This window comes from Trematomus bernacchii, unplaced genomic scaffold (assembly GCF_902827165.1).
Source record: "Trematomus bernacchii unplaced genomic scaffold, fTreBer1.1, whole genome shotgun sequence".
Lineage (NCBI taxonomy): Eukaryota > Metazoa > Chordata > Actinopteri > Perciformes > Nototheniidae > Trematomus > Trematomus bernacchii.
Window position 1 is genome coordinate 7,027,813 of NW_022987567.1, and position 27,193 is coordinate 7,055,005.

At 40.2% G+C, this 27,193-nt stretch overlaps 2 protein-coding genes across 2 annotated transcripts; both read left to right on the forward strand.

Moving 5' to 3' along the window:
• Positions 1–67: 67 nt before the first annotated feature.
• prrc1 (proline-rich coiled-coil 1) lies at positions 68–9,463 on the forward strand. The gene is made up of 9 exons (XM_034125746.1): positions 68–139; positions 1,380–1,492; positions 2,855–3,211; positions 3,791–3,933; positions 4,623–4,725; positions 4,814–4,977; positions 5,612–5,715; positions 5,955–6,057; positions 6,695–9,463. The coding sequence occupies exons 2-9, from the start codon at positions 1,396–1,398 to the stop codon at positions 6,902–6,904; spliced, it is 1,281 nt and encodes a 426-aa protein (XP_033981637.1). The 5' UTR covers positions 68–139; positions 1,380–1,395; the 3' UTR covers positions 6,905–9,463.
• Positions 9,464–11,339: 1,876 nt separating this feature from the next.
• Positions 11,340–25,667, forward strand: lmnb1 (lamin B1). The gene is made up of 11 exons (XM_034125721.1): positions 11,340–11,848; positions 15,143–15,299; positions 16,395–16,520; positions 17,740–17,910; positions 19,759–19,884; positions 21,519–21,739; positions 21,935–22,160; positions 23,185–23,289; positions 24,044–24,163; positions 24,351–24,452; positions 24,780–25,667. Exons 1-11 carry the CDS (start codon positions 11,487–11,489, stop codon positions 24,819–24,821), a joined length of 1,758 nt encoding a protein of 585 aa, XP_033981612.1. The 5' UTR covers positions 11,340–11,486; the 3' UTR covers positions 24,822–25,667.
• The last annotated feature ends 1,526 nt before the right edge of the window (positions 25,668–27,193 follow it).

The window sequence follows — 27,193 nt, forward strand, 5'->3', positions numbered from 1 at the left end:
GTCACGTGATTTCATTGTGGTCCGGGCGCTCGCGGTAGTGGGAGGAGTTACGGTCGAGCAGACGTGGCAACACATGACGTCATCAAAGAGGGTCGCTGGGTTGTTCATAGGTGTTGTGTTGAGCTATTCCAGCTAGCAGGTGAGTGGGTCAAATTGCTTGTTCTGTAAGATAAAAACGACACATAATATTTACTAATTCCTGTTAAAATGCCACGTGTTTCTATATTTTTCTACATGCAGATCTGAGTTGTGTTTGTACACGTGGAACATTTCTGTTGCAGGAAGCTAACATTGAATTCAGTTCAACCATGTTCCTGTCATTTATGGCACATATATCACCATCATTAGATAAGACTGCTCATATAATAATGTTGCATTAACCCTGTACTTGAAACCAGAGGTGGGAGAAGTACTCAGATCTTGTACTTGAGTAAAAGTAGAAGTACCAGAGTGTAGGAATACTCTGTTACAGTAAAAGTCCTGCATTCAAAATGTTCCTCAAGTAAAAGTAGAAAAGTATTATCATCAAAATATAGTTAAAGTAGCGACAGTAAAAGTATTCATTGTGCAGATTGGTCCATTTCAGAATAATATATATGATATGTTTTATAATGATTGATCATGAAAGTGTTCTCAAAGCTGGTAAAGGTGCAGCTAGTTTGAATGACTTTGTATACTGCAGGGTAGCTTGTGAATTTACTCCAGGTGGAACTAAAGTCTGATTTAACACTTGATTATATTTCACATCATTAATCCACATCTGTAAAGTAACTAAAGGTATTAAGTACATGTAGTGGAGTAAAAGTAAACCATTTACCTCTGAACTGTAGTGGAGTAGAAGAACAAGTACCTCAACATTGTACTTAAGTATAGTACTTGAGTAAATGTACTTAGTATCTGAAGCAGAGAGAGCTGGGTGTTATGTTATCATGGTACGATGAAAACTACATTCAACTACGACCACCGAAGTTTAACATGGGATCATTTCATTAAACTAGGATTTATTGTCACATGCACTAAATCTACAGCTTGAAATAATGTACCAGGCTCCTCCAACAACACAACATACAATATATCTAAGACACAAAGAAAATAAATAGTGCAAACGACATAAAGGTGAAATAAAGTAGTTGAATCCTCAGTGTTTGTATGCAGGCATTACCATTGAGTCAGCTGAACAACAAGATGAACACAAACACAAACAATCTCTAGCACTATTGTATCTGTTTTATTTGTCCTATATATATTCTCGTTGCTCTGTTGGAGGAGCCTGTCACCTAAGTTGTTCATTGATATATCTAAACTGTAGCTAATGTGCACCTGACAATGAAGCCTTGAAACTTGAAACACCCCCTGATTCACCTGCTGTTTTCTCTCAGGTATAAAGCAGAGAAGATGATGGAAGAAAGTGGGATCGAGACGACGCCTCCTGCCAGCCCCACTCCTCCGCTCAATGATCCTGCCTCTGCCAGCGCCCCCCCGATGTCCGTCGGTAAGACATTATCTATCAACTGATGCTATACGACGAGCAAACCTGATGTTCTCGTATTTCTCAGCACTGCTCCCTGAACTCGCCTCCTATTAAAAGTTCTCTTATCAGAAGAAAGTGAATGTGAATTCAGTGTGAATGTGGAGCTAAAGCGATGTCCAGACATTAAAGGTAGGGTAGGTAATTTTGGAGAAACCAGCTCGAGATCGCTAGAATTTGAAAATACACAACCGGAGAAAATCTGCCACTTCCTTACAGAGCCCCTCCTTCAACACACACGAGTTTGTGCACCGATGGAAGGCTGACAGGCAGGTAGGCCATCCAGTTATTTTAGCCGGGCCGGCTCAAATGATTGGTCGTGCTTTTTACAGTACTACGGCTTCCACAGATGACATTTTTTTATGGATTTTTCGTCAAAGCACTTAAGATATTCATTGCTATCAGGATGTTAAGAGCATTCCATGGAATATAACAAGTGTATCTCGAGCCGGTTTCTCAAACTTACCTACCCCACCTTTAACCAGTTCAAGAGGAAATACAGAGAAATTATTTTCTCGAGGTACAGGGATGGGGAAGGTGTTTGACTGTGTATATGTGTGTATGTGTATATGTGTGAGTATGTAGATATGTATATGTGCATATATGTGTATGTGTGTGTATGTATGTGTGTGTATGTATGTGTGTATGTACATATGTGTATATGTATATATCTCAATCAACAGGTAAAGCAGATTAATAATAATAATAACAATAATAATGATAATTATTGCAGATTATAGATTATAAATAAATCATTTAGGGACAAGGGGGTGAGATTAAATAAGTTATACTTCTTCTCACTCCTTTTCGAACACTAGATGTGAGACTGTTTATGTTGCTAATGCTGTTGTTGTTGTTGTAAATGTCATTTTTTGTTTTGATTTCTCTTACATGACTATGCACTGCAACATTTATTTTGTTTTGTAATTATTTATGTGACTTGTTCGAAATAAAATGTATCAATCAAAAGTCTTGATGTAATGACGATAGAATGAGAAATCAAAGATCCTTCATATCCGTCAAACTCAATTTCATCACGGGCCACATCAGCATTATGGTTGCACTCAAAGGGCCGGTTGTAACTTTAAGACTATATAAATATACATATAATATGTATAAAATAATATATTATATTACATTACTGCATTTGATTGGAGAAAAACAGGTCTCTTTTCACACCTGCACAGCTCTCCACTTTGAATATAGTATACTATAGTATTCGTCCGTTTCTCACATCTTTATATTGTGTGTAAATAATTTCCTTTGTGTGTTAACCTACTTGGTAATAAAACCGATTGTGATTTAACATAATTCGTTATATTTCAGGTCTGTCCACCACCACCTTCTCCCCCCATCTCCCCCCTGTTTCCTCCCTCTCTTCCTTCAGCAGCCCCATGGCGGCTCACCCCTCTCTTTCCTCCCCGTTCCCCCCTCCCTCCACACTTTCCTCTCCTTATACAAGCAACTCTCCATTTCCTCCCCTCTCCTCTCCATCTCCATCTTTTCCTCCCCCCCTCTCCTCCCCCATGGCTCCGCCTCCTCCCCTCGCGGCTCCTCCCCCTATGGGTCCGCCTCTCTCAAACTACTCCATGAGCGCAGGATATGACATCACTCGGGGTCACGCAGGGAGAACGCCACAAACACCGCTGATGCCCACATTCTCCAGTTCCAACGCCATGCCAGGTGAGAGAGAGAGACACACACACACACACACACACACACACACACACACACACACACACACACACACACACAGACCTATTACCTGTGTGTCTGATGTTGTGAACCACATTATCAAGTCAAAGTTATTAATTTTTCTTATTGTATTTACTCCATTTCATTAAATAATTAATCTTGAATGAGAACTCTAAAGAAGGCAACCATTTCCAATGTGAATAAAGTAAATACTTATTTGAAGAATGTGGAGGTAAGGCAAGCTCAGTAGTTTCATTACCATCCAGACACCCAGTATGTCGGTGTGTGTGTGGGCATTAAACATAAAACAAGCTAATATAGAATAACACAGGTATAACATACATGAATGAAAGTTACAGTGCAGTGTGAGATATGTATAGTTAAGCGGTAAAAATAAAAGTCTTCAGCCTGGATTTAAAAGTAGTCAGAGTTGCATTGGACCTGCAGGTTTCTGGGAGTTTGTTCCAGATATTTGGAGCATGTTTTGTGCTTGAAGCATGGCTCCATGAAGCCCCAGAGTACTGTAAATGTGCTTCCAAAAGTCATACTAATAACATTATCCTCCAGGTATGGGTCCGAACCCCATGGTCCAGCAGCCCCTGATGATGGGGGGAGTCGACGGATCTCCCATCACCTTCCCCGAGGAGCAGGAGGACCCCAGAGCGCCGAGCCAGGCCAACGCTGGGGGGGGAATCTGGGGCTTCTTCAGGGTAAGACCTCCATGATCGAATGTGGTCGTGACACAACATCAATGCCCTCTTCAGAAACATTATAATAAAAACCAGAGTGTAGGAATACGCTGTTACAAGTAAAGGTACTGCAATCAAAATGTTACTCAATTAAAGTTGAAAGTATTAGCATCAACATATTGCAGAGATATTATAATAAATACATAAATAAGGTTGCCGACTTCATCTGTAAAAGTGGGACAGTATGTATATTAGGGATTGCCATTTCTATCAAGACCTATTCAACCATTATTCAAACACACACACTTCTGCTAGGTTCTTCGTTCTCTAATGTAGGCCTTAACACTTTAAATGAAGTATTATAAATTAAGTTATTTTATTAGTGTCACTGGGTAGGTAATTTTGGAGAAACCAGCTCGAGTGCGCTAGAATTTGAAAATACACAGCCGGAACAAATCTGCCACTTCCTTACAGAGCCCCTCCTCCAACACACACGAACGCGCACATGACCAATGAGGGCACGAGATAAGTTTGTGCACAGAAAGTGAGCATATATTGCACACGAGGAGTGGTATTGCACAAAGTTTTATATTTACAGACAGTGTTGTTGCACTTCAGAGATATTACATTCTTTCTGTTTTGACATTGTGTGTGTGTGTGTGTGTGTGTGTGTGTGTGTGTGTGTGTGTCTGTTTTGTGTGTCCTCTTAGGGAGTAGCAGGTAACCCGGTCGTAAAGAACGTCCTGGACAGAACCAAGCACTCAGTGGAGTCCATGATCACCACTCTGGACCCGGGCATGGCTCCCTACATCAGTGAGTCCTTCTCAGACCTCATCCCTACATCACCACATCACGTGACACACTGACTTTATGAATGTGTGTGTGTGTTGTTGCTATGCAGAGTCTGGCGGGGACATCGACATCGTGGTGACTTCAGATAAGGAGCTGCACGTGGAGGCGGTCAGAGACGCCTTTCAGGAGGTTTTTGGGATGGCGCTGGTCACCGGAGAGCCCGGTCAGTCCAACATCGCCCCGCAGCCCGTGGGATACGCAGCCGGAGTTAAGGTCGGTTCAACTCTGCCTCTCCACCCTGCTGGTTCAACAAATAAAAACAGTTCTGTACAAACTAACAGAGAAGTAGAACTACAGGATCAGGTTTCATCATACTTTTCCTTGAGTGTTTTTCCACCTTTTTTGAGCCCTGGTACATTTTTTACATTCCAATAATCCTGCAGCACACCAACAACCTAACAAAATGACACATTGTGACCCTAATACAGCGTACATAATGACAGTTTCATGACAAGTGTCTCTATTTGGCGACAAGTTCACTTCCTAAGTAGCTGATCTGAGATCTCTCTACGACACCTTTGTGGTTTTTCTCTTAAAAGTCACAAGTGTCTCAGTTTGTTTACTCAGGCAAACACAATAGTCCGTGTTCTTGTTTTGAAGTGACGGAAGGTGTTACTTTTGGAGATAACGTTTAAGCTCGCATGCGACCATGGCACCATTGGATAGCCACACATCAAGCATAACAAAGTCAGTGCACTCGGATCCCCAGGAAAAGATCACTTTTGCTGTGTTGCCTCGAGCTAGAATTTTGTCCGTGACCCAGATCATAGTCTGCAATTTCCCTTTTCAAATATTTACCCGATCCGGCTACGATCTCTCATGTGTGTGTGTTTGTGTGTGTGTGCAGGGGGCTCAGGAGCGCATAGACAGCCTGCGTCGAGCCGGTGTGATCCACGAGAAGCAGCCCGTCGTCTCTCTGGAAAACTTCATCGCTGAGCTCTTCCCCGACCGGTAAGAGAGAAGATCTCTGAAACATGGAGGGCCTCTTTATATCTCACAGTGTGTAAGATATATAAACGCTGATGGGAGAAGAGTTTCAATTCAATAATGCAATAAAGTATGTTGATAACTGAGGATAGTTTGGAGTGATATATACTGAATCACCTGCTGTTCAGTTTCATTCCTTACTGAGTGCAATAGAGTTGTAGTTGACAAATACTCCTCCCTGCTATAAATACTTCTGTCTGCAGGTGGTTTGATATCGGATGTTTGATCCTGGAGGACCCGGGTCACAGCATCCGCATCGAGGTCTTCACTCAGACCACTCCTCTGGCTCTGGATCACATCCAACAGGTACACATCTGCCACTGTACAACGTTTACATTCAATACTCTTTCATCCATGACATCAATCCATTTTGTATCTATACCCCCTTATCCTGTGGGGTCTGTTTGGAGAGAGAAATAATGATAAGAGTTTCCTAGGTTCTGGCATCGTGCATCCATTAGTGCCACTGATCCCACTCCTCTAGATTACCTCTACTATGTACTGTTTTGTAGAGAGTAGACATTTTTGATTTTGGATTAGTTGAAAGCAGTGGAGTCCAGAAAAAACAGTTTTTAACCACTGTGGTTGCAGCATAGTTGATCCGCCTTCGAAACTTTATTAACTTCACTGGCTGCCTGTCAAATACCGTATAGATTATAAGATTCTGCTACTCACCTTTAAGGTGTTCCTGTTAGTGTTTACTTCCTATCTGCCTTCTTCTGGTGATTTATCTGACGTCCAGCGCTCTTTCTTGATCCTCCTTAGCAACGGTCAATATAGTCCAGTCTGTACTACTGGATTAATAACGTGTCACATGACTTGAATTGACCAATCAGAATCGAGTATACAACTAAGCTGTGTAATAATTATTATTAAATGTCACTCGCCTACTAACCTCCATTAACTCATCAAGCTGTTTCTCTGACCTCCCCCCCCTGTTTAGGCCCAGTCCCTGACCCCCCCCGACTACAGCCTGCGTTGGTCAGGTCTGATCGCCACAGTGGGCGAGGTGTTGGAGCGCAGCCTGCCCAACATCAACCGGACTGACTGGCATCAGGCCATGACGGGCATGACGCAGCGCCAGATGATCCACAGCGCTGCCAAAGCTCTGGCTGGGATCTACAAACAGCAGCTGCCCCCCCGGACTGTGTGAGGCTCTCAAACTAACACGGGGCGCAGGTGGACACACTGGGAGGAAAATCTGGCTGATGGGACAGCAGAGGATAATCGTACATCCCCAAAAAGCCCAAATGCACACCTGTTTTTTAAAGATGTCGATGCCCACAGATGATTACTGACATTCCAATATCAGCAGGATTTCACTGATCAGATCTCAAGTGAGGCGTTAACTAATCATCTCATCCTCCTTTAAACGTATTTACACATCCTGCATATTGATACCAACAAACGAAACGCATAAAGTGGTGCAGGAATGAGTCGTTAAATCAGAAATGAGTTAGCATAATTACGTTTTTTCAAATTGTGTTTTAGGGTTAGACGCCTGATATGAACTTAGAATATGTAAGTAAATGTCATCACTTCACGACTCTATTATACTCTTTATATACAGTTTTGATCATCGTTATTGTAGGGATTATTCCATGCACTGTGTCCCAGTCGTAGGACATATCCAGTCAGCACCGATCCAAAGTCTACTCAAACTTACCTTATTTAAAAAGTATGCCAAAATGTGTCAGAGCAGACCTTAACACCCGAGAAGGATCTGACTATATACTGTAACACTGTCAAATCTGCTGTGTACTCAGATTGGCCGTGCTCTATTGTAGAAGTTCCTTTTTAAAGAAACTAATGTACTGTTTTTGTAGAAACAGTGAATTACTCAAGGTGTCTCCTGACACTATCGCCAATTTCACATTTAAAAACCTTAACTAGCGGGTATAAAATGTGCCAATGATCTTATTTTGTGTGCATTTCTTGCTTTCTGATCTAGACTACGATCCGTCCACTTTTTTATTTTGATTTGTTCAAGCTGTAAATAAACCCTTTCTTATTTTGCAAATTGCCCATCGACCGTGGGGTAGCTTGGCACCTGTTCACCCACCCTTGCTATTCGTATGCTTTCCAAATGTGTGTGGTATTTTGATGGAACTAAAGTCATTTAACATGTAACTAATAACTTATTTTAGTGTCAAAATGAGATTTTAACATCGGATAATGAAGCAGTACCCACCTAAAGGCCTTTATTGGTTTTCATATAGCTTAATTCCCATATTTTCATGAAATTAAAATCACCTTAAGTCATTTGCCAAACAGTAAACCCAGGGTCTGAGACTGTCTCCAGTAAAAACCCTTTAAAGCTGACTTGATAAGAAGCCATTGAGCTGAAACTGTTCTGAAGCGTTTGTTCCTTTCAAAATGTGGATCTTTACTGAATAACCTTGTATAAAACAATTCGAATTTGTGTCAAACTATGATAAATAATGAGTGCGAATTGTAATATGCTGCTAACCCTGCCATAGACTGTAAGCAGTGGACATAGTCATAATAATGATAAGCCCTTTGAAGCCTGGAGTTTGTCATATTCTGCATTTTCATCTTGTTTTTTGGCACCAGAAGTGACCATATTTGGATAAGAGTGTAGAGTACGGAAATTATTTGCATTGCAACGCCTCTCTCCTGATTGACAGGTCACTATGGTAGCGACCTGTCAATCACAAAGAAGTTGAGTTTACGTCCACTTCTGTAACAGTTTGCTCACGTCGACATTTTGTTCAGTAATGGTGAAATCTGTGTTATGTTGACCCTTAAAAATCGTCATTTACTGGAAAAATAAGACTTTTATTGATATTTAAAAATGTCAACACATGGGTGGTAGAATTGTATTATTGTTTTTATCGTTTTTTGTGTCTTTAAATTAATAATGACATCTCTTAAAAAAATATAACTTGCCAAATGGCTCTAGCATTTACATTGCTAATCCTGCTAAATTGGTCTTATTTGAATTAAAGGGCATTAAAGAAGTCTTAACCTGCCTTAAGCATTAGCAACCATTAACTTAAAAATCACTTTTAAACTGATTCAACACTTCAGTGTGCAGATTGATGATTTAGGCTTTGTTTGTGATCATGTGATCCGTGCAGAGCAAAGCACAACACCTTCTACACATCACTCTTTAGTCGAGCAGGATAAGTGCATGCTGGGTAGTTTGCAACTGGGACACAGCTAGATGTCATCATGAGTTTAATTTAAAACCCACAGTAACACATTCATTGATTCTTGCAACATGTGCACATCGTCACGGTCCTGCTGTCTGAATGCAGTCATTAAGTTAAATCACATTTGCAGCAGGACTCTAACAGTAACCAATTCATTCATTTATTTTTTTGCAGTATTGAAACAGCGTCACAAATGGAGGTAGAGTAAACTCTGCTGGTGAAGTTTGAGGGGAGAGACGTTCATCTGTGTACTGTGTCCCCTTTAATGTGCCTTTTGACAAAAATAAATCACTTTTTCACACGGTTTTGTCCCTGTCTCGGTGTAACAGGGTCCTAAATACAGTATATATGCTAAGTTGCTTAATTTTGTCACATTAAGTTATGAAGAAGTTGTTGTTTGTACCTGGTGAGATGTATTTTGTTTGTGGTGCAGAGGTAAAAAGGAAAATGTAGTAATAAGCAGACAATGGCTGAGTCCAACCAAATCTCAAACTTCACTCTGATGGTTCAATTCCTGGTATTAAATGAGAACAGTCCGATGTCTTGTCCTTTTTCCATAATGCTTTGGCGCAACAACTGTACACAATATTGTGATTTTTAGTTAATTGGTGAGAACACATGTTGCTTATAGTGGAGAGAAGAGGGGTTGAAGCAGCACTGATGATGGTCGTCAATCAATTGGATAAACTCTCGGACCCACTTTAAGTCCATCAGTGATGTCGTCGGTGAGGGAACTGAAGACACTGTTAGTCCTTGATGGGATTATTTTTCCTACTGCTGACAAAATTAAAAAAATTCCTACAAAATGCTCCAAGTGTTACATCCGGCCTCTATATGTCTCACATGTCTAAATAGAGACATTATGGGAAATGTCTGCACACTGCCACTGTTTAAAAGCTACTTTGTGACTATCACAATCATCAAAAATAGAATTAAAAGAATAATATAGGCAAAAGACGTCAAAGTATAATAATAAAGATATCTATTTTAACGCAAGAAGTGAAAGTAAAATATCCAATATAATATAAAAAATTTATATTTATAGAAACATACATTTAAAGTTAAAATGTGCACTCAGAATCAGAATGGCTTTTATTACCGTATTTATTTACATATACTAGGAATTTGCTTTGCTTGTATATTTGGACTGTGTGGATTTTGATTTCTGTGACATATATTAATATATAATGGATATGGTTCTGCAGCCTGCTCAAGTTGGGTATGTACTCTAACATTATGAACTCTAACATTATACATGAACAGTTAATCAGGGGAGATGATGAATGAAATCACTCTCTACTGATTACCTGCCAAACACTTTTCAAATCGTCAAAGTCTTTGTCATTTTATCTTGAAATAATAAGTTTAAAAATAAATGACGTTGAAATACGTTGCATCATTGATTCGTAAAAACACAAGGGCTCAAGTTTGGTGTGTAGGCATACTCTAACATTATGCATGAAAGTTGAATACTTTTCAAATCATTTACAGTACTTTCAATATATTTTCAAAGCCTTTTTCATTTTAATATGGAATAAAATACGTTTTCATAAGAAATGACATTGGAAATACGTTGCAATATGGATTTGTAAAGATGCAGGAAGTGCTCTTCCACACTAGTCTAACAACTCAATCATAATATTAGTGAATGCATTATGTTAAAAGTGTTGGACAGTACTTAAGTATTTACTCAAGTAATGTAGGCCTACTATAATCCTTTTTTAGGTACTTTTGGTATTGAGTATATAATACTACAATATACTGTATATAATCTAAAGTATCATGTACTTTTATGGATTAAGATGCTCACAAACATATCCAAAACTTCCTTTTGAGTCAGCTCATTCTTGTTTTTTATGATGGATGTTACTCCTAATGAAAGCAAATGTAAGAAAACTCTAAATGTGGCCTTCATAAAAAAAGCTGAACAATAGTTTTTTGTGTTTTTTTTAAGCTCTGTCCTAAATAAAAAACGTATTTGACCCTTCAACAGATCAAAAACAATTAGAGTCTGTATTATTTCTTTTACAGCTAGGTCATCGCCTTTATTCCTGTTCTATTCACTATCTTTTTTATATTAAACATGTTATTTCTTAATTTCTTGAAAGCTGTATCCACTCAAGTGAAGTAGTCCAACAATGAAACGGTTTCAGGACCAGCCGTTATTAGAAAAGTCAGGGAGCGCTCGTTTTCTTTAAACGGAGTCGCCCGCTCTAATCAAGATAAACAAAACATGGTGGAACTCGACTCCGCCTTCTCGAAGCCGTTTCGGGATACGCCGGTACTAGTAACAGGCGTACACAAAAGTTAACGTTGAAAGAACGCATTGCGTCGTGCAACGCCATTGGCTAGTGGTCAACGACGTCACATATTCAATGAGCCGCCATATTAGGAAGCCAAACCCCTCTTTCATACTGATTAGAAGAAAAGGAGACGGGATAATACAAGGAGAGTTTCACAAGGGCTGACCGGTTGGGTGACGAATACATCGTTTAACCTGCACTTGTCTTGTTGAAGTGTGGTTTATTGTTTTGGTCATTTATTTAGTCTTTTTTTACAATGGCGACCGCAGCTGCAACTCCTCCTCCGAGCATGAAGAGAAGCACGTGCGGCACTCCGCTAACTCCGACCCCGACCCGGATCAGCAGGCTTCAGGAGAAACAGCAGCTCCGGAACCTCAACGACCGCCTGGCCGTGTACATAGACAAGGTCCGCAGCCTGGAGTCTGAAAACAGCGTCCTCCATCTGCAAATAAACGAGACCGAGGAGGTGAGGAGTCGCGAGGTGACCGGTCTGAAAGCGCTGTACGAGACCGAACTAGCCGATGCCAGAAGGTGCCTGGATGATTCCTCCAAGGAGCGGGCCTGGCTGCAGATCGAGCTCGGGAAGATCAGATCTGACCATGAGCAGCTCGCGCACAAGTAAGCCTTTGTTTTAACACTTTAATCACAGCCAGATAAGTGCAGGAAGCAACTCTGGGTAATTAGCTAAAAGGCTAAATGCTGACTTGGATTTTTATTATCGTCATCTTGCAATATACACATTTATAAACATAGTTATTATCACCGCAATAAACCGTATTTAATTTTGTCTTAATTTACATTATTTAATTTCATATTCTGTTCTTGTACATATCATATTCTATTGACATGTATAGACTTTTAGCACTATTTATTTTGTATTTTGTATTTTATTATATATGTTGCATTGTTGGAGGAGCTCAGGTCAGCAGAATTTCATTGCCATTTCTACTCGGTAGCTTTGTGCATATGACAATACAACCTTTGAATTTGATTTTCGAGCCACTTCTGCAGCTCTACGTCAGCCAGTGTAACGCAGAGGTGTCCAAACTATGGTCCGTGGTCCATTGTTAATTCACCCTATGCTAATTCTAAAAGTATAATGGAATGTGGCCCTAACATGATCATAAACATGTGCTTTTCTTATATTGTACTTCTTAAATGTGTATGTAAACAGATAATACACAACAGTAGTATTCATTTGTCAATAAGCCCAATTATCAATTAAATTCAGTCAATTATAGTTGTTTTCTAATTTTCTTTAATGCTGCATTGAAGGTGGCATGGTGCCTTCAGGGTCCACTTGTTGTAGTAGCATCTGTTAACAAAGAAACAAATGTAGGTGAATAATTTAAGGTTTTTGGTGTTAAATGAAGAAAATAGAGTAAATGTGCTTCAGAAGTGTAGCCTATTTGACATCATCGTAATGCCACATTTAAAGGGATTACATATTGGGTAATACATGTAGTCATGTGTGCAAAAGCCCTCATGTATTTCTACACATGAAACGTGTGTGTGTGTGTTCCTATTCTGACAGCTGCCTCTGTTATAACAGCTGTCGCGCAAAAGTGCATGAATGGACAAAGTGACTGTTAACCCCTGAAAGTGTGGCGATTGAACTGCATTATCATAGACAAAATGCCTCTTAATTAATCAACTGTGCAATAAATTGTTAAAATATATGTTGGAAAGGTGCCGCTCCACCCCTTGTAAACTGCAGACAAATTGTCCGACACAGCTGTGTGTATTTTATGCTTCTTTTGTCTGGGTGCGAAACCAAATTATCAGAAAACTACTTTGATTTCACCAGAGTGTGAAAAACCACAGGTTGGTGGTGGGAATGTTTCCGAGGTCCACTGTTGGTGCTTAATAATTGCAGAAGAAGGACTCTTGTGTACCAAACCCAGACACATTAGTCCCAGAGTGTACCAAACCCAGACACACACTTACGACACACAAGTGGTGTTGAGTGTGAGGCGTCAGGTGTGGATCTGTGTGTTGAACAGAGGACCCACTGTGTGTCGCTCTGACGTCTCAACAGTTGGCTGTGACAGCCTGTTTGAGTCCGTTGGAAACATGAGTCCTTCATGTTGATTTCCACCACGTGTCTTGTAAATGGATGGTATAACTACATGCATTAAAGCTCCGGTATATTGGTCCACTTGCCAGCAGAATACTCCAAAGTTCTATGTTAAAAATGTATAGTATGGCACATAGAAACTGCCGGATGCCAACTTGTTGGACAATTTGCACAATTGGCATACGTTTCATTAAATTGTGTATGCAGACAGTGGCTAAAAAGTGGCGTGGACAACTTTGGTGTGGCTTTTGAGCTATATTGACCAGGTTGAATCAGTCAGACATTTTTAAGGATAAAAAAGGCAGTTTTGAGCCCCCAAACTTTAAAATCGATCCATAATTGGTTAAAACTGCAATTTTTTTTATCCTGAAATTGTCCGAAATGGATTCATTAACCTTCAAAACCACTCCAAAAGTTGTCAAATCTGCCAAACTGTCTGCCACATTGGATATACACTGCTTAACCAACTATACAGACACACAGACAATGGGTGGGACTTCTGGTCTGAGGTCAGTCTGACACTAACTCCCTCTCGCCTCCGAGGTATTACAAGATAACAGGAGACCAATCAGTTAGCATGCTAATTTCAGTAAGTATCTCTGCAGCACAATGCATAGACATCTTTTAACATGACTTCAACACAGTAACCTCTTTAAAATCCTTTGATAACAAAGTTAATTCTGTCATAATGTACATATTATACCTTTTAACATAAAGTTGCTGCACCTATTAATGCCAAACAGTCGTCATTAGGAGCCAGAAGTGTCTGACTATTGATTTAATTTGTCATTTCATCACCATTTATGACAAAAGCATTAGGGCCTCCCTTTTTCAATTAGCTTCTCAAAGTGATAATAACATGTTAAACAATTTGAGGCATGTGTTGTGCTCTGGTATGGTTTGAATCCTGTGAAGTGAGAGCTCATTGTTCAGTAGTTCTGCCTCCCTGCTAATGTTCCTCAGTAAAATGTGAAAAAGCAGACATACGGCTCTCCACATTCCTCACATAGTTTGTCCAGTTTAGCACCCGCCCATAACCCTCCGGCTCACCATGAGAAAACAACTGGCCTCCATACTCACAAACCTATTGAAACTGTCCCACTGTTGACTTAGTTAACCCCCGACCGGCGCTGGGTAACGGATGTCTGACGTGCTTTTCAAAAGGAAAAGTGTGTCCATTATCTACCGTGTGTTGGCCTATTCTTTTTAAGATAAAAGCAATCATGACGTGACATTTCTATAGCCTAATCAAAACAGGAAGACTATGACAAATAATGCAAAATAGAGAACAGATGTGTAGAGCAAACATGATGTTAATAAAAACCCTTTTGTGCTTTTGTCATGTTTCTGCCTCACCAATAACTGAAGGGCAGTGGATGTAGGGGTTGTATGCATTTATTGATTTAGTCAACAACATATTGGAAATGACTGTTCATCCATATTCATTGCAGGGCTATAGCCTGCCTTAGTCTCATTGGTCAGACTGTATTAATTGAGCCAGGCGGACCTTATACACTGTATATTTGCAGCATGGGCTTTACTGAAGAAAACAAAAGTATAGCGTATTGATGCATGAAGCAAAATATGTTTAGTTATTATGAAAATGCAGGGAAAGGTGAGCTACACAAGTGGTTTTTTGTCTACAAGAAACCCCTCGCTCATCTGTGATGATTCGCCTACATGTTTTCTTGTGTTAAACCCTTACTGCTCCTTGGATGAAAAGCACTTGTATAACTCACCCTTAATACAAATGCCCCGTACCCCTGGTTGGGATCCATCATCACATGGTGTCCTCCACCTTCTCTCACCATGCCTTCTCCTCTTCCTCCTTCCAGCTTCAACAAGAAGGACTCGGAGGCAGCAGGATCTCAGGCCCGGCTGAAGGACCTGGAGGCTCAGCTGAACTCTAAAGACGCCATGTTGGCCACGGCGCTGTCTGAGGGTCGAGGCCTGGAGGCGACGCTGGCCGACCTGAGGGAGCAGCTGCAGGAGGTAACACTGTGACAAAAAGACAGATTTCCATTTGCTGTTTACCTGGTTTTAAAAAAAATGTTGGACTTTATTAATCCCCTAGAGCAGGGGTGTCAAACTCAATTCCCATTTAAATTTAAATTTGAGTCGCCGAGAGGCTAAGCTTGGCTTTATGCTGTGATGCGTTTTCAATGAGAAAATCCATACTGAAGTTTGAAAGGTTGGATATATTTATTAAACAAAATCAAACACACAATAACTTGGAAGGACCAAAACGGTCAACAGAAGAAATGTCAGCCCAAGTTCATCCTCTGTCGTCCGCACCCAACATTTATCCTAAATACACAAACTACACCCATGTGACAATTGCCGGAAGTGCTCAACAAATACAAATAATAAACTCGGGCTAAGTAGCATTTTGGCTCCTACAAATAAATGTGGTGTAATTGTTGAATATTTGCTTTCAACTATTTGCCCTAGACTTCTGCTTTCAGACAAAGTTATTAGCAGATCTGATAATAATCCAATGCAGAGCCAATAATGTAATATAATACATACATAATTAATATATATACAACCGGCCCTTTGAGTGCAACCATAATACTGATGTGGCCCGCGATGAAATTGAGTTTGACACCCCTGCTCTAGGGGAAATCCAGCTTTCACTCTGGTGTAAACGGTTAAAGTAGAAATACACACATGCACAGGAGCATCACACATTAGTCCTAAATACACACATGCACATTAATGAAGAGGTGTCGTAGCAGAGGGGCTGCCAACGTTTGGGACCCTGGAGCAGTAGAGGGCTCGATGCCTTGCTCCCTGACACCTCAACAGTGACCGGGAAGTGAACTAGCAACCGTCTAGCTACCAGTACACACAATACATATTGATATACCTGACATTAAAGCCTTGACCATTAAAGAAGATATGTGCTTTAATTCTCAATCTTGATTGAACCATATGTTATTTAAGGTTGTGGTGTTGTCATCTTTTCTCTGTGAGACCTCTGCACTTGCTGATTTTAATAACTGTTTTCCGTACATCATAATGGGTTTCATTTATAAAGTTAACATCATGATTATATTAACACACTGCTTGTTGTTGTTTTCTCAGCTGGAAACGGGTCTCGCTCACACCAAGCAGCAGCTCTCCGATGAGATGCTGATGCGCGTCGACCTGGAGAACCGCTGCCAGAGTCTGACGGAGGAGATTATCTTCCGCAAGAGCATGCAGGAGGAGGTCAGAAACTTAAAATATACCCAGTCATTCTACACAAGACTCTGAGAGTATATATATATACATGGCTTAATAATACTGAGGCAGAATGATTGTATTTCTGACTTCTGATGAGTTGGACAACAAGAACGCATAAGCACAAGAGTGTTCAAAACGACACAGCGGGAAAGGAGAAGTAAAGGTTCATTATTAAATATTTTGGACCTACACATATCACAATAATTACAATTCTTTCCAGATGCCCAAATTCCAGTTGATGGCATTTTTAGGATCTAATTCTAGTGTATAACCCGCCCAAGATAATCAACTATGTGTAACAGATGCATGATCACAGGTTGGTCCCGAAGTATACGTGAGGTCTGTCAAAAACACATGTTTGCCATTGCAGTTGGCACAGGTTGCTTTATTTGCAAATTGCATTATTTGGGCTTGTTTCTATATCAGACCAACAAAACCAGTATGACCAAACTCGACACAAGATTGACTGACAGCGAGAAAAATACAAGATATCACTCGGTTTATCCTTCAACAAGTGAATTAGCTATATTGTCTTCTCTAAGGCTGGTTTAAAATCAAAGAGCCACATCAGCAAGATGACCAGCTTGAGTTTTTAATAGGGTTGCAATTTAGGATTACATGTCCTAATTACTATAAAAACGACATTAATTGCTGAATCCCTTTTGTATCAGTTTCATTTATGTTTGTCGACCTCGAGGACTAGTTTAATCTAGAGTTTCAAAGGACCCCCCCTTATTGGATATCTTCCTGATCCGCAAGAGTTGGGTTGGAGTTTAATAACATCGTTCTGTGTGAGTTTTCTGACTGTTTTGCCTGTGCTCTGATTGGTTCTGACTGTGTTCTGATTGGTTCTGACTGTTTTGACTGTGTTCTGATTGGTTCCGACTGTGTGTTCTGACTCTGTTTTCTGACTGTATTCTGACTGTGTTCTGACTGTGTTCTGATTGGTTCTGACTGTATTCGGATTGGTTCTGACTGTGTTCTGACTGTGTTCTGACTGTGTTCTGATTGGTTCTGACTGTGTTCTAACTGTATTCGGATTGGTTCTGACTGTGTGTTCTGATTGGTTCTGACTGTTCTGACTGTATTCTGACTGTGTTCGGATTGGTTCTGACTGTGTTCTGATTGGTTCTGACTGTGTTCTGACTGTATTCTGACTGTGTTCGGATTGGTTCTGATTGGTTCTGACTGTGTTTTGCTACAGGAAGTGAAGGAGGCCCGGCAGCGCTACGATAGCCGCCTGGTGGAGGTGGATTCTGGACGGAAAGTGGAGTACGAGTACAAACTGACTCAGGCTCTGGTGGACATGAGGACTCAGAATGAGGAGCAGATCATCATCTACAAGGAGAACATGGAGGGTGCCCATGTGACCAAAGTACGAACACACACTCACTCACTCTGTCCTCTCACTCACACTCTGTCCTCTCACTCACACTCTGTCCTCTCACTCACACTCTGTCCTCTCACACACACTGTCCTCTCACTCACACTCTGTCCTCACACACTCTGTCCTCTCACTCACACTCTGTCCTCACACACTCTGTCCTCTCACTCACACTCTGTCCTCTCACACACACTCTGTCCTCACACACTCTGTCCTCTCACACACACTCTGTCCTCACACACTCTGTCCTCTCACTCACACTCTGTCCTCACACACTCTGTCCTCACACACACACTCTGTCCTCACACACACTGTTTTGGTACACATCAACCTTTTCCATATGAATTCATTGCATGTGAAGGCGCTACCTGCTACGACAGAAGGCAGAATATGTGAATCTCTTCCAGGAAATCACTCTCCAAAGCGACATTTAAATATAAAATCATGACAGAAACTGAGTAATTTGTATTTTATGTCGTCTGCAAGAATTCAAAACTACACATTATGAACAAGGGGGTGAAAAAAAACACAGTTTGAGAGTTTAACACGTGACTCCAAAACCATGGGAGGTATTTCCAACTCATTTAGGAAGCTGGCTGCAGGGGTCTTTGCTCCCTTTGAACCCACACAAGCATTAGTGAGGTCCATCACTGACTTTGAACTAAGCCTCAGTCGACCTTTAGTTCTTCCTAAATGTGTTGGATGGGTTCATTCAAGTTCTTCCACACAAACAGGGAAACCTATGGAGCTGGCAAACATAAACTGCTGCCACAAAGTGCGAAGAACACCCGTCTGAAATATCATTGTATGCTATTCAGAGTAAATAAAAACTGAAGGATCTAGACTTGGCTGAGCCTTGAATTACTGCTCGGTATTAATGAGTTTTAGATGAAAGGCTGTATTGAAATGTTGTTATCCTTTCTAACAGCTCTCTTAGTTTTTTCTTGACAGGGTTCTTACGGTCATTAAAAACCTGGAAAAGTCATGGAAATTCAAAATGCTAATTCCAGGCCCTGGAAAAGTTATGGAAAACAATATTTTTCCCAAAGTTTTGGAAAAGTCATGGAAATGTAACTAAAGTTGCATCAAATATAATTTATATTTGATCTAATCGCCGAAATAGTAATACTATAATGATAATACATACTGTATCGTATAGTAATGAAACGTAAAATGGCATTTAACTGTCGAGGTATTTTGCTGGTGAGAGATTTTAGTTGCTTTAGCGTGTAGAAGCTAGTAAGCCTATTATTTGATTTGTTTTAGATAGGCACAACATGTTTCATATGCAGACCTTATTTTCCTGTTCCATGTTAAAATAAACCATTTTCAGTGGTACGGCTGAGAGTAATGTTTTTGGTCATGGAAAATTAGGTAAAGGTCATGGAGAAGTCATTGGTGAAAAAGTGTATGAAACCTGTCTTGAGTTGGTTTGCACAACATGTAACAAGTGCTCTGCTAATGTTTACAATCCACATCCATTGGGCCTTTTGTGTGATCCTTAAAAAGATGAAAGCTGACCTTTCATGTGAAGGGAAGATAATTTTTTAACACAGGTGGCTCAACTGCATGTAATGGCACTCTTATAAAAGATCAAACAAGATGCACATATGCTCTCTGTAGTATGTTGACGGAGCAGTTTGAAGCATCCTCCTACACAACGTGCAAGTAAGCAACAATCTGTCAAAGTGATAACTAGTTCATCTGAAAGTAACGCAAGCAATGTTCACAACTTCCTGCATGTCAGGAAGTGACCGCTCAGTTCCTCTTTCAGGGTGATGAAACCAGGGCAGTGTTGATGTGAGCGCCTCTCAAACCTCTCTGTGTTGTTATCCTCAGCTGGAGGACCTGCGCAGGATGTCTGAGATGAACGGAGCGTCGGCCAGCACGGCCCGAGAGGAGCTGAGAGAATCCTCCCTGAGGATCGAGAGCCTCACCGCGCAGCTGGGATCCATGCAGAAGGAGGTGGGCATCTTCTCTTACTGAGCTTTACATTATCTGATTGGTGTATAATAATAAGTGGTCAAAAGCGGTCGTATGTTCCCTGTAAAAACCAGAAGCTAAACCAGTTCTTACACCTTTTTTATTTGGGGAAACGAGTGGTTCAAGTTTCAAGGCTTTATTGTCAGAATCAGAAACGGGTTTATTACCACGTACGTACGAGGAATTTGACTTGGTGTCGCAGTGCATACATACAAGTAAACAGAAATAAAAAAACACAGATAGAGAACTATTTTAAGAACACTATAGTAACATTACAACACAAATGTTTAGCACATTAGCTACAGTGTAGATATGGCAATGAAACACTTAGGTCAACATATAACAAATAAAACAGATGAAATGGGGCAAGAGAATGTTTGGAGATGTGCAAGTAAATACAAATAAAATGGAAATAGTGCAAGAAGAGTCTGTATATAAGTAAATGGAATATTATATATTAGATAAATAATTTGCAAAATGCAATCAGATGGATGTTCTTTGAAAAGTTCAGGTGTTTAATAGTCTTATGGCTTGTGGAATAAAACTGTTCTTTATCTTAATTTATAAAGTGATGGTTGGTACCACCAAGCATTGTACAATAATTGAAGTAGGGATAAATAAAATAAACTAATTGGAAAATATTGTTTAAAATTGGTTTAAGCAGAAAAACAAGGCAAAAGAAGGTAAAAAAAAAAAAAGTTGTGTCCACATGAAATACCTTCATTAAATCGGTCTGTAAAATGCAGCTTCACCAACGCTGATTCTACACTTGTTAATTTGTGTTATCAGACTCTTGTCAAAGACTGTAGATTACTTTTCTTATTACATTCTGACATTACAATAAGACTCAGGTTAAGCTGCACTTCCTCAACATTTTAGGTGCTGACTCAGACAGCCCCACCCCGTCCTCTAAACTGTCACTTTGAAATCTGTCGCATCTGGATTTTAAGATTAAAGTTTAAAAAGTGTTTCCAAAGGGCCAAATATTTAACTATCTAGGATATTTTTTCACATCAACTTCCTGTGGACATTGTTTGCTTCATTTGACATGGAGAATTGACCTGAAATGAAAACTCCCTCAGTATCTTATTCAGCGAAGCTTCAATTTGCAGGGATCTAAATACTATAACAAATATAATACATTTGAACAAAGGGCACATACAATTTGCTTGTAATTATTTTTCAGTGCTGCAGCCGTCGAGAATTGTATATAAACCGACACTGTTCACACACTCTCACTCACTCTTTAATTCTTTATCAAATCCAGGCAAAAAACGTTAGACGCTTATTTTATTGAGGCCCAAAATAGACCGACTCTCCACTTCCAGGTGCTCCCAACAACCAGGAAGCTGCCTGTGTGTGTGATATATTAGATTGGAAAACATTAGAATCTAGAAGAACAATGACCCAGTGGTCAATGTTGGATTTCTCATTAAAAAAATGACTGATAAATCGATAAATTATGCTTTTAAGTATTTTTTGGGTCGTGCATTAGGCTAATTCTCATCTTATCTCTTGAAGTGACATGTGCTAAAGCGTAGCCTCTGTGAGACATGGGCATCATCGCGCTCAGACTCTGACCCCCTCTCCCTCTCTCTCTCTCCGTGTTTTTATAGACTCGTGGTTGGCGTGACCGGATCGTGGAGCTGGAGGCGGCTCTTTCTCAGGAGAAGGATCGGAGTCGCAGGATGCTGACAGACCGAGACCGAGAGGTGGCCGAGATCCAGACCAAGATGCAGCAGCAGCTCAACGACTACGAGCAGCTGCTGGACCTCAAACTGGCTCTGGACATGGAGATCAACGCCTACCGAAAACTCCTGGAGGGAGAGGAGGAAAGGTGAGGAATCAGAGAGAGAGGAAGTAGTGAGGCAACAGTTAAAGGTCTCCTATTGTACTATTTTTAGGCATATATTATAGTTCTCAGATATATAAAAAACATGTCTATGAAGTGTTTTGCTCAAAATACCAAACTGATCACCCATTGTAGTCATACTTGTTGGTGCTGACTGTTTCCTGTGTTTCCGTCCCGCAGACTGATGCTGTCCCCCAGTCCTTCGGCTCGGGTCACGGTGTCTCGAGCCTCCAGCAGTCGCAGCGTTCGCACCTCTCACGGAAAGAGGAAGCGCGTTGACGTGGAGGAACAGGAAGCCAGCAGCTCGGTGTCTATCTCTCACTCTGCCTCGGCCACAGGGCCCGTCTGCATCGACGAGACCGACACCGACGGAAAGTTCATCTGCCTCCAAAACACCGGAGAGGAGGTGAACAACTGCATTTCTTGTAGTGTGGAGATACAGCTGAAACGTCTATATCAGGGGTGTCCAAACTTTTTCCCCCCCGAGGGCCACATACAGAAAAATATACATAGGTCTGGGCCACTCACTATCGCCTCATAAGTTCAGTTATAAGTTAGCAACATCAATCAAATGTAGGTAAATGATGCTTGTGAGTGTTGGCAGCTCAGCCCTTAAAACAGAAGCCTCAGATTGATTATAATAAGGAGAAATAGGAAGGGTTTATTTCAAGCTTGTTATAGAAATAAGTCATTGGGCTTTTTTCTTATCAACTAAGATATGTTAGAAAATGTTTCCAACTTTAATTGACTGATTTGAAAAGTGGTTTTATTAACACATGAATACTACTGTGTAATATATGTTTACATTCATATTTAAGAACTACAATATAAGACAAGCTCAAGTTTCATTTGTGGGCCATATTCCATTATACTTTTTGAATTTGCTGAGGGCCGATTCAAAATGGTCCGCGGGCCGTAGTTTGGACACCCCTGATCTATAAGGATGGCTGCCATATGTTCAGAACTGTTACAAGATGTATATTTTGTAAATTGTGTAATTAAAAAAAAAAATCAAATCCAGATCAGCACTGATGTGTGATACAGACGGACAATAAAATGCATCAGAGCTCCGGTAGTTTATATTTTTCTGACTTATACAAGCATTTTTCTGAATAATATGCTTGGAGAAATGTTTTAAAATATTATTATTACACGGCTTGGTTGAATACTCGATTCTGATTGGTCAATTGGGACATTTCTGAGGTTATTATTGGTAGAGCCCCACAGATACAACACAGAATATGCTATAACGCCCCTGTGCAATATATATACCTGGCTGCTATATCTTCAGAACTGTTACAAGAAGTGGATTTTTTTTAATTTATTTTGTAATCTTTATTCTGTGGGACGAATAAAGAGATTCTGATTCTGAAGGAGGTCCGATTTGAACTCTGTATCTGACTCTGAGCTCTTTATTGTTTTTGTCTCAGGATCAGGCAATGGTCGGTTTTGAGATGATGAAGACGATTGAAAATGATTCCGCCACCTACAAGTTCACCCCCAAATTTGTCCTGAAGGCCGGCCAGAAAGTCACGGTAAGAGTTTGCGTTTAGTTACGAGTCCAGTCTTAAAAAGCCTGGACAATGTTTTTAAAGGAAGAAAATAAAAGCCTTTTGAGGAATATGAGAAGTGCTCCATTTCTCTCGAGCCGTGTGCTTAACGTTTCAGCCGTTATTCGTTCTAAAAAGTTTGATCACTCATCTCTAAAAGGCAGATCGGAAGATGTAATATACGTGAGACTTATTGATTTTATGTGATTTTATGTAAAGTGTCTTTGAGCATTAGGAAAAGCACTATAAAAATCAAATGTATTATATTCTCTACATGGCGTCACTGTAGTTGAGAGTTGTGTCTTTAAAACCCATTTCCACACAGCATGTTAAAGATGGGACTTAGCCATTGTTCTCCACTTTGTAAAATGTACAAATGTTGGCTCTGGGGCTATTCACACAGCAGATGAGATAAGATGGAACTTTATTTATCCCCTTGGGGAAGTTCAGGCGTTTATAGCAGCAACAGGGTCAGAGTTAAAAACAGGATTCACACAAGGTACAAATAAAGACAAAATGTAAATGATAATAATACACATTTTTTTTTTTTAATAGAGTAACTGTTGAAACAAGATATTGCAGTAAAACGTTGAGCATTTGAATGAACATGTTAATTATATTTACAGCAGATACACTGAGGGAAAAGGTTGTCATTTGCTATTTGGCTCTCGTTGTGTCTCAAGCTTTCTATGTCTGTGTTGAATATGAAGCTGATGTTTTTGATGTTTTCTCTGTGCAGGTGTGGGCGTCTGATGCTGGCGTGAGCTCCAAACCCCCCTCAGACCTGGTGTGGAAGAACCAGAACTCCTGGGGGTCCGGACGGGACGTCCACGTGGTGCTGCTCAGCCCTCAGGGAGAGGTGAACACACACTCACTCAGTCACACACTCACTTAACTCACTTAACTCACACACTCACTTAACTCACTCACTCACTCAGTCACACGCATATACTCAGTCACTCGGTCTCTCTCTCAAGTCATTTTTCATGCAGTAAAGTATCTCTTTTTTGACATTCAAAAAACATCCCTGTGTGTTTGTGTGGCAGGAAGTGGCGAGGAGAACCACCACGTATAAGACGGGATTAGAAGAGCAAGATGAGGAAGGTGATGATGAGGATGCCGCTGAGGACAACTTTCTCCTGGGGCAGGTGAGAATATGAGCTCGGCACCGACACCCCCCCCCCCCCCCCCCCCACATTTCAGACAAACGTATAAATAATTAGCGTTTACTTCCTGTCTGTTGACTCCCTCAAACCTCCTTAGTAACAGGCATTATTATGTCTTGACAACATCTGAAATGTCCCAATTGACCAATCGGAATTGAGTATTCAACTAAGCCGTGTAATAATAATATTGAAAAACATTTATCTGAGCACATTATTCAAAAATAATGTAGTCTTTATCAGTGCAGTTTTTTAGACTTTTAATGTGCGTGTAGCCGTGTGTTTTAAATTGAACCGTGTGTGTGTGTGCAGGAGGACCCTCACTCTGCGAACAGAAGCTGCTCCATCATGTGATCCAACCCCCCCCCCACCACCTCTGAGCCCAGCCAGTCTGCTGCCAACTTTAAAACTATGACTATTTTTCTATCTTTTGTAGCACATTTCAATAAAAAAAAAGGTTTTATTTCTCATAAAAATGCACAACGGATTTTGGTAAGAAGCATTTTCAGCAGAAAAAAATAACAATATTATACAGTTGTTGTTGGACAAAAATTGTATTTGTAGGTCAGAACCTTTTTTTAATTTTTTATAAAACCATGCAACAAGAAGCGCTGATATTTTTTAATTGGTTTTTAATTTTTTTTTATTTTTGGTTATATCTCACTTTAATATTGATGCCATATTGTAAGCTTTAAGAACAGGATGTCGGGGATTGGATCAGCTCAGGGGCTGGAGGCCTACTGTATAAATTAAATAACCACTGAAAGGACAAGTACACTAACTAATACCCACCCCCCTCTTCTGTCTGGACCTTAACTGGACAAAATGTCAGATTTACACACTCTGTTTAGTGGCATTCTTTTAGTATCTTTAGAGAAAGACATACCGTGATTGTTTGATTGTTATAATGAAGAAGTCAGAGGACAGTTGAAGTTTGTTAGCAGTTGTTGAGTTACCTTGAAGCCCCTCTTCAGGAGGATTAAAAACTGGGACAGTGAAGAACATCGTAATAACATTATTTGTAATAGTTCTCCACTCACAGGGGCTGTAACGTAACTCATCGACACATTTAAATACGTATTGAGAAGTGTTGATTGTATTCTTAACTTTTGATATTTAAAGTGTTTGAAGTACTTTGTGTTGTATGTTATTATGCATGCTATGTAATCATAGTTGAATCATTAAATGAGTTTTCTTGTATATGTGTGTTCTACTGGGTTTTTTTATACAGGTTTTCTCTGAAGAAGACGGGTCATAGGAAACATATTACAAATCACTGAAATGCCGAAAATCAAGAAAACAATATATAGCCCTTTTTTATTTAATAACTCTCATCATCCTGGGACCTCTTCTCTTCAACATCTACATGCTACTACTGGCTCAGATCATGAAAAACAACAAATAAATTACCATAGCTATGAAGATGACACACATTTATATAACCATTTCACCATGCTCCAATTCAAACACTGAGTAAGTGCATTGAACAAATCATTAAGTCTGTGTCAGAACTTTCTTCACAAAGCCAAGGAAGAATGAATAAAGGTCAGCGCTGAGCTTCAATCGTCAATATTTAAAACGAGAAACAAGCCAGAAACGTAGGTGTAGTCATGGACTCTGACCTGAGTTTCAACAGTCACATTAAAAGTTACTAAATCAGCCTACTATCACTTTAAGAATATATATAGGATTAAAGGACTAATGTCATTATTTTAAACAACATGGTTACAAGAAACGACAGACCTTACACAAACTTACATACAAAAAAAAAAGGGCAAAAACAAGACGGGACATTACAGGATTTGGAAAAACGTGTCCATGCTTTTATCTTCAGACTCGATTACTGTAATGGTGTCTTTGCAGGTCTCACTAAAAAATCTATTAGAAATCTGCAGCTGATTCAGAACACTGCTGCTCGAGTCCTCTCTGACACTAAGGGCCTTTCTCATTTCACTAATTTCCCCTCCTCGAATCCTCGGTCCTCCGGTAGTGACCGGGAAATGGATTTCAGCACGCCATGTTGAAGGACATCTCATTTCTCTAAATGCACTTTGAGGATCGAGCATCGAGCATCGAGGAGGCTCTCTGGAGGAGCTATAATCGAGGATATACTGATGGGTCCTCCGCGCCAGTCCGCGGATCCTCCACAGATTAATTTCCGGCAACAGAGATGTTGTGACGCACGGCCGGACTTATCTCAGCCAATGACAGCTCTGCATGCATCCCCTGGATATTATTTTATGAACTGCTTTCATCGCGACTCGATGTTTACAGTGAGAACGAGAACTGCTGTGAGGTCCGTGCAGATATATGAGTGATATATATACAGTGGCGACTGGTCATTAGGGGCAGGTGGGGCACAGCCCCACCTAGTGTCAGCAGAAAGTATTACACATAATGATTACAAAAAATGCAAAGAGATGCAAAAAAAGAAATTAAAAAATATATAAAATATATTTTAAGGTCATGTTTAATCATCTGATTCGTCTGTACATTGCTGTTTTAGTCTGTGTTCTTCTAATTAGTGTCTACAGTGCCGTTTTGAGCCATGTGGGACAAAACCTGATCATGCCCCACCCTCTCACTGTCAAAGTGAACGGTGACTGTAAAAACTACACTGCGCATGCTCCGAGTATTTTTCAATGTAATGTGTGTGGCAAAAAAAAAAAGACCATAGGGGCACAGAGCTGCCATCCCCACCATACGTCATCTCACATCATTCAGAG

Excerpts from the sequence above, each read along its gene's own strand:
- prrc1 (XM_034125746.1), top strand. The coding sequence starts at position 1,396 with ATGATGGAAGAAAGTGGGATCGAGACGACGCCTCCTGCCAGCCCCACT. Across the intron at positions 3,212-3,790 it reads CAGTTCCAACGCCATGCCAG|GTATGGGTCCGAACCCCATG; the intron begins GTGAGAGAGAGA and ends ATTATCCTCCAG. Across the intron at positions 4,726-4,813 it reads GGGCATGGCTCCCTACATCA|AGTCTGGCGGGGACATCGAC; the intron begins GTGAGTCCTTCT and ends GTTGCTATGCAG.
- lmnb1 (XM_034125721.1), top strand. The coding sequence starts at position 11,487 with ATGGCGACCGCAGCTGCAACTCCTCCTCCGAGCATGAAGAGAAGCACG. Across the intron at positions 11,849-15,142 it reads CATGAGCAGCTCGCGCACAA|CTTCAACAAGAAGGACTCGG; the intron begins GTAAGCCTTTGT and ends TCCTCCTTCCAG. Across the intron at positions 17,911-19,758 it reads AGGGTGCCCATGTGACCAAA|CTGGAGGACCTGCGCAGGAT; the intron begins GTACGAACACAC and ends TGTTATCCTCAG.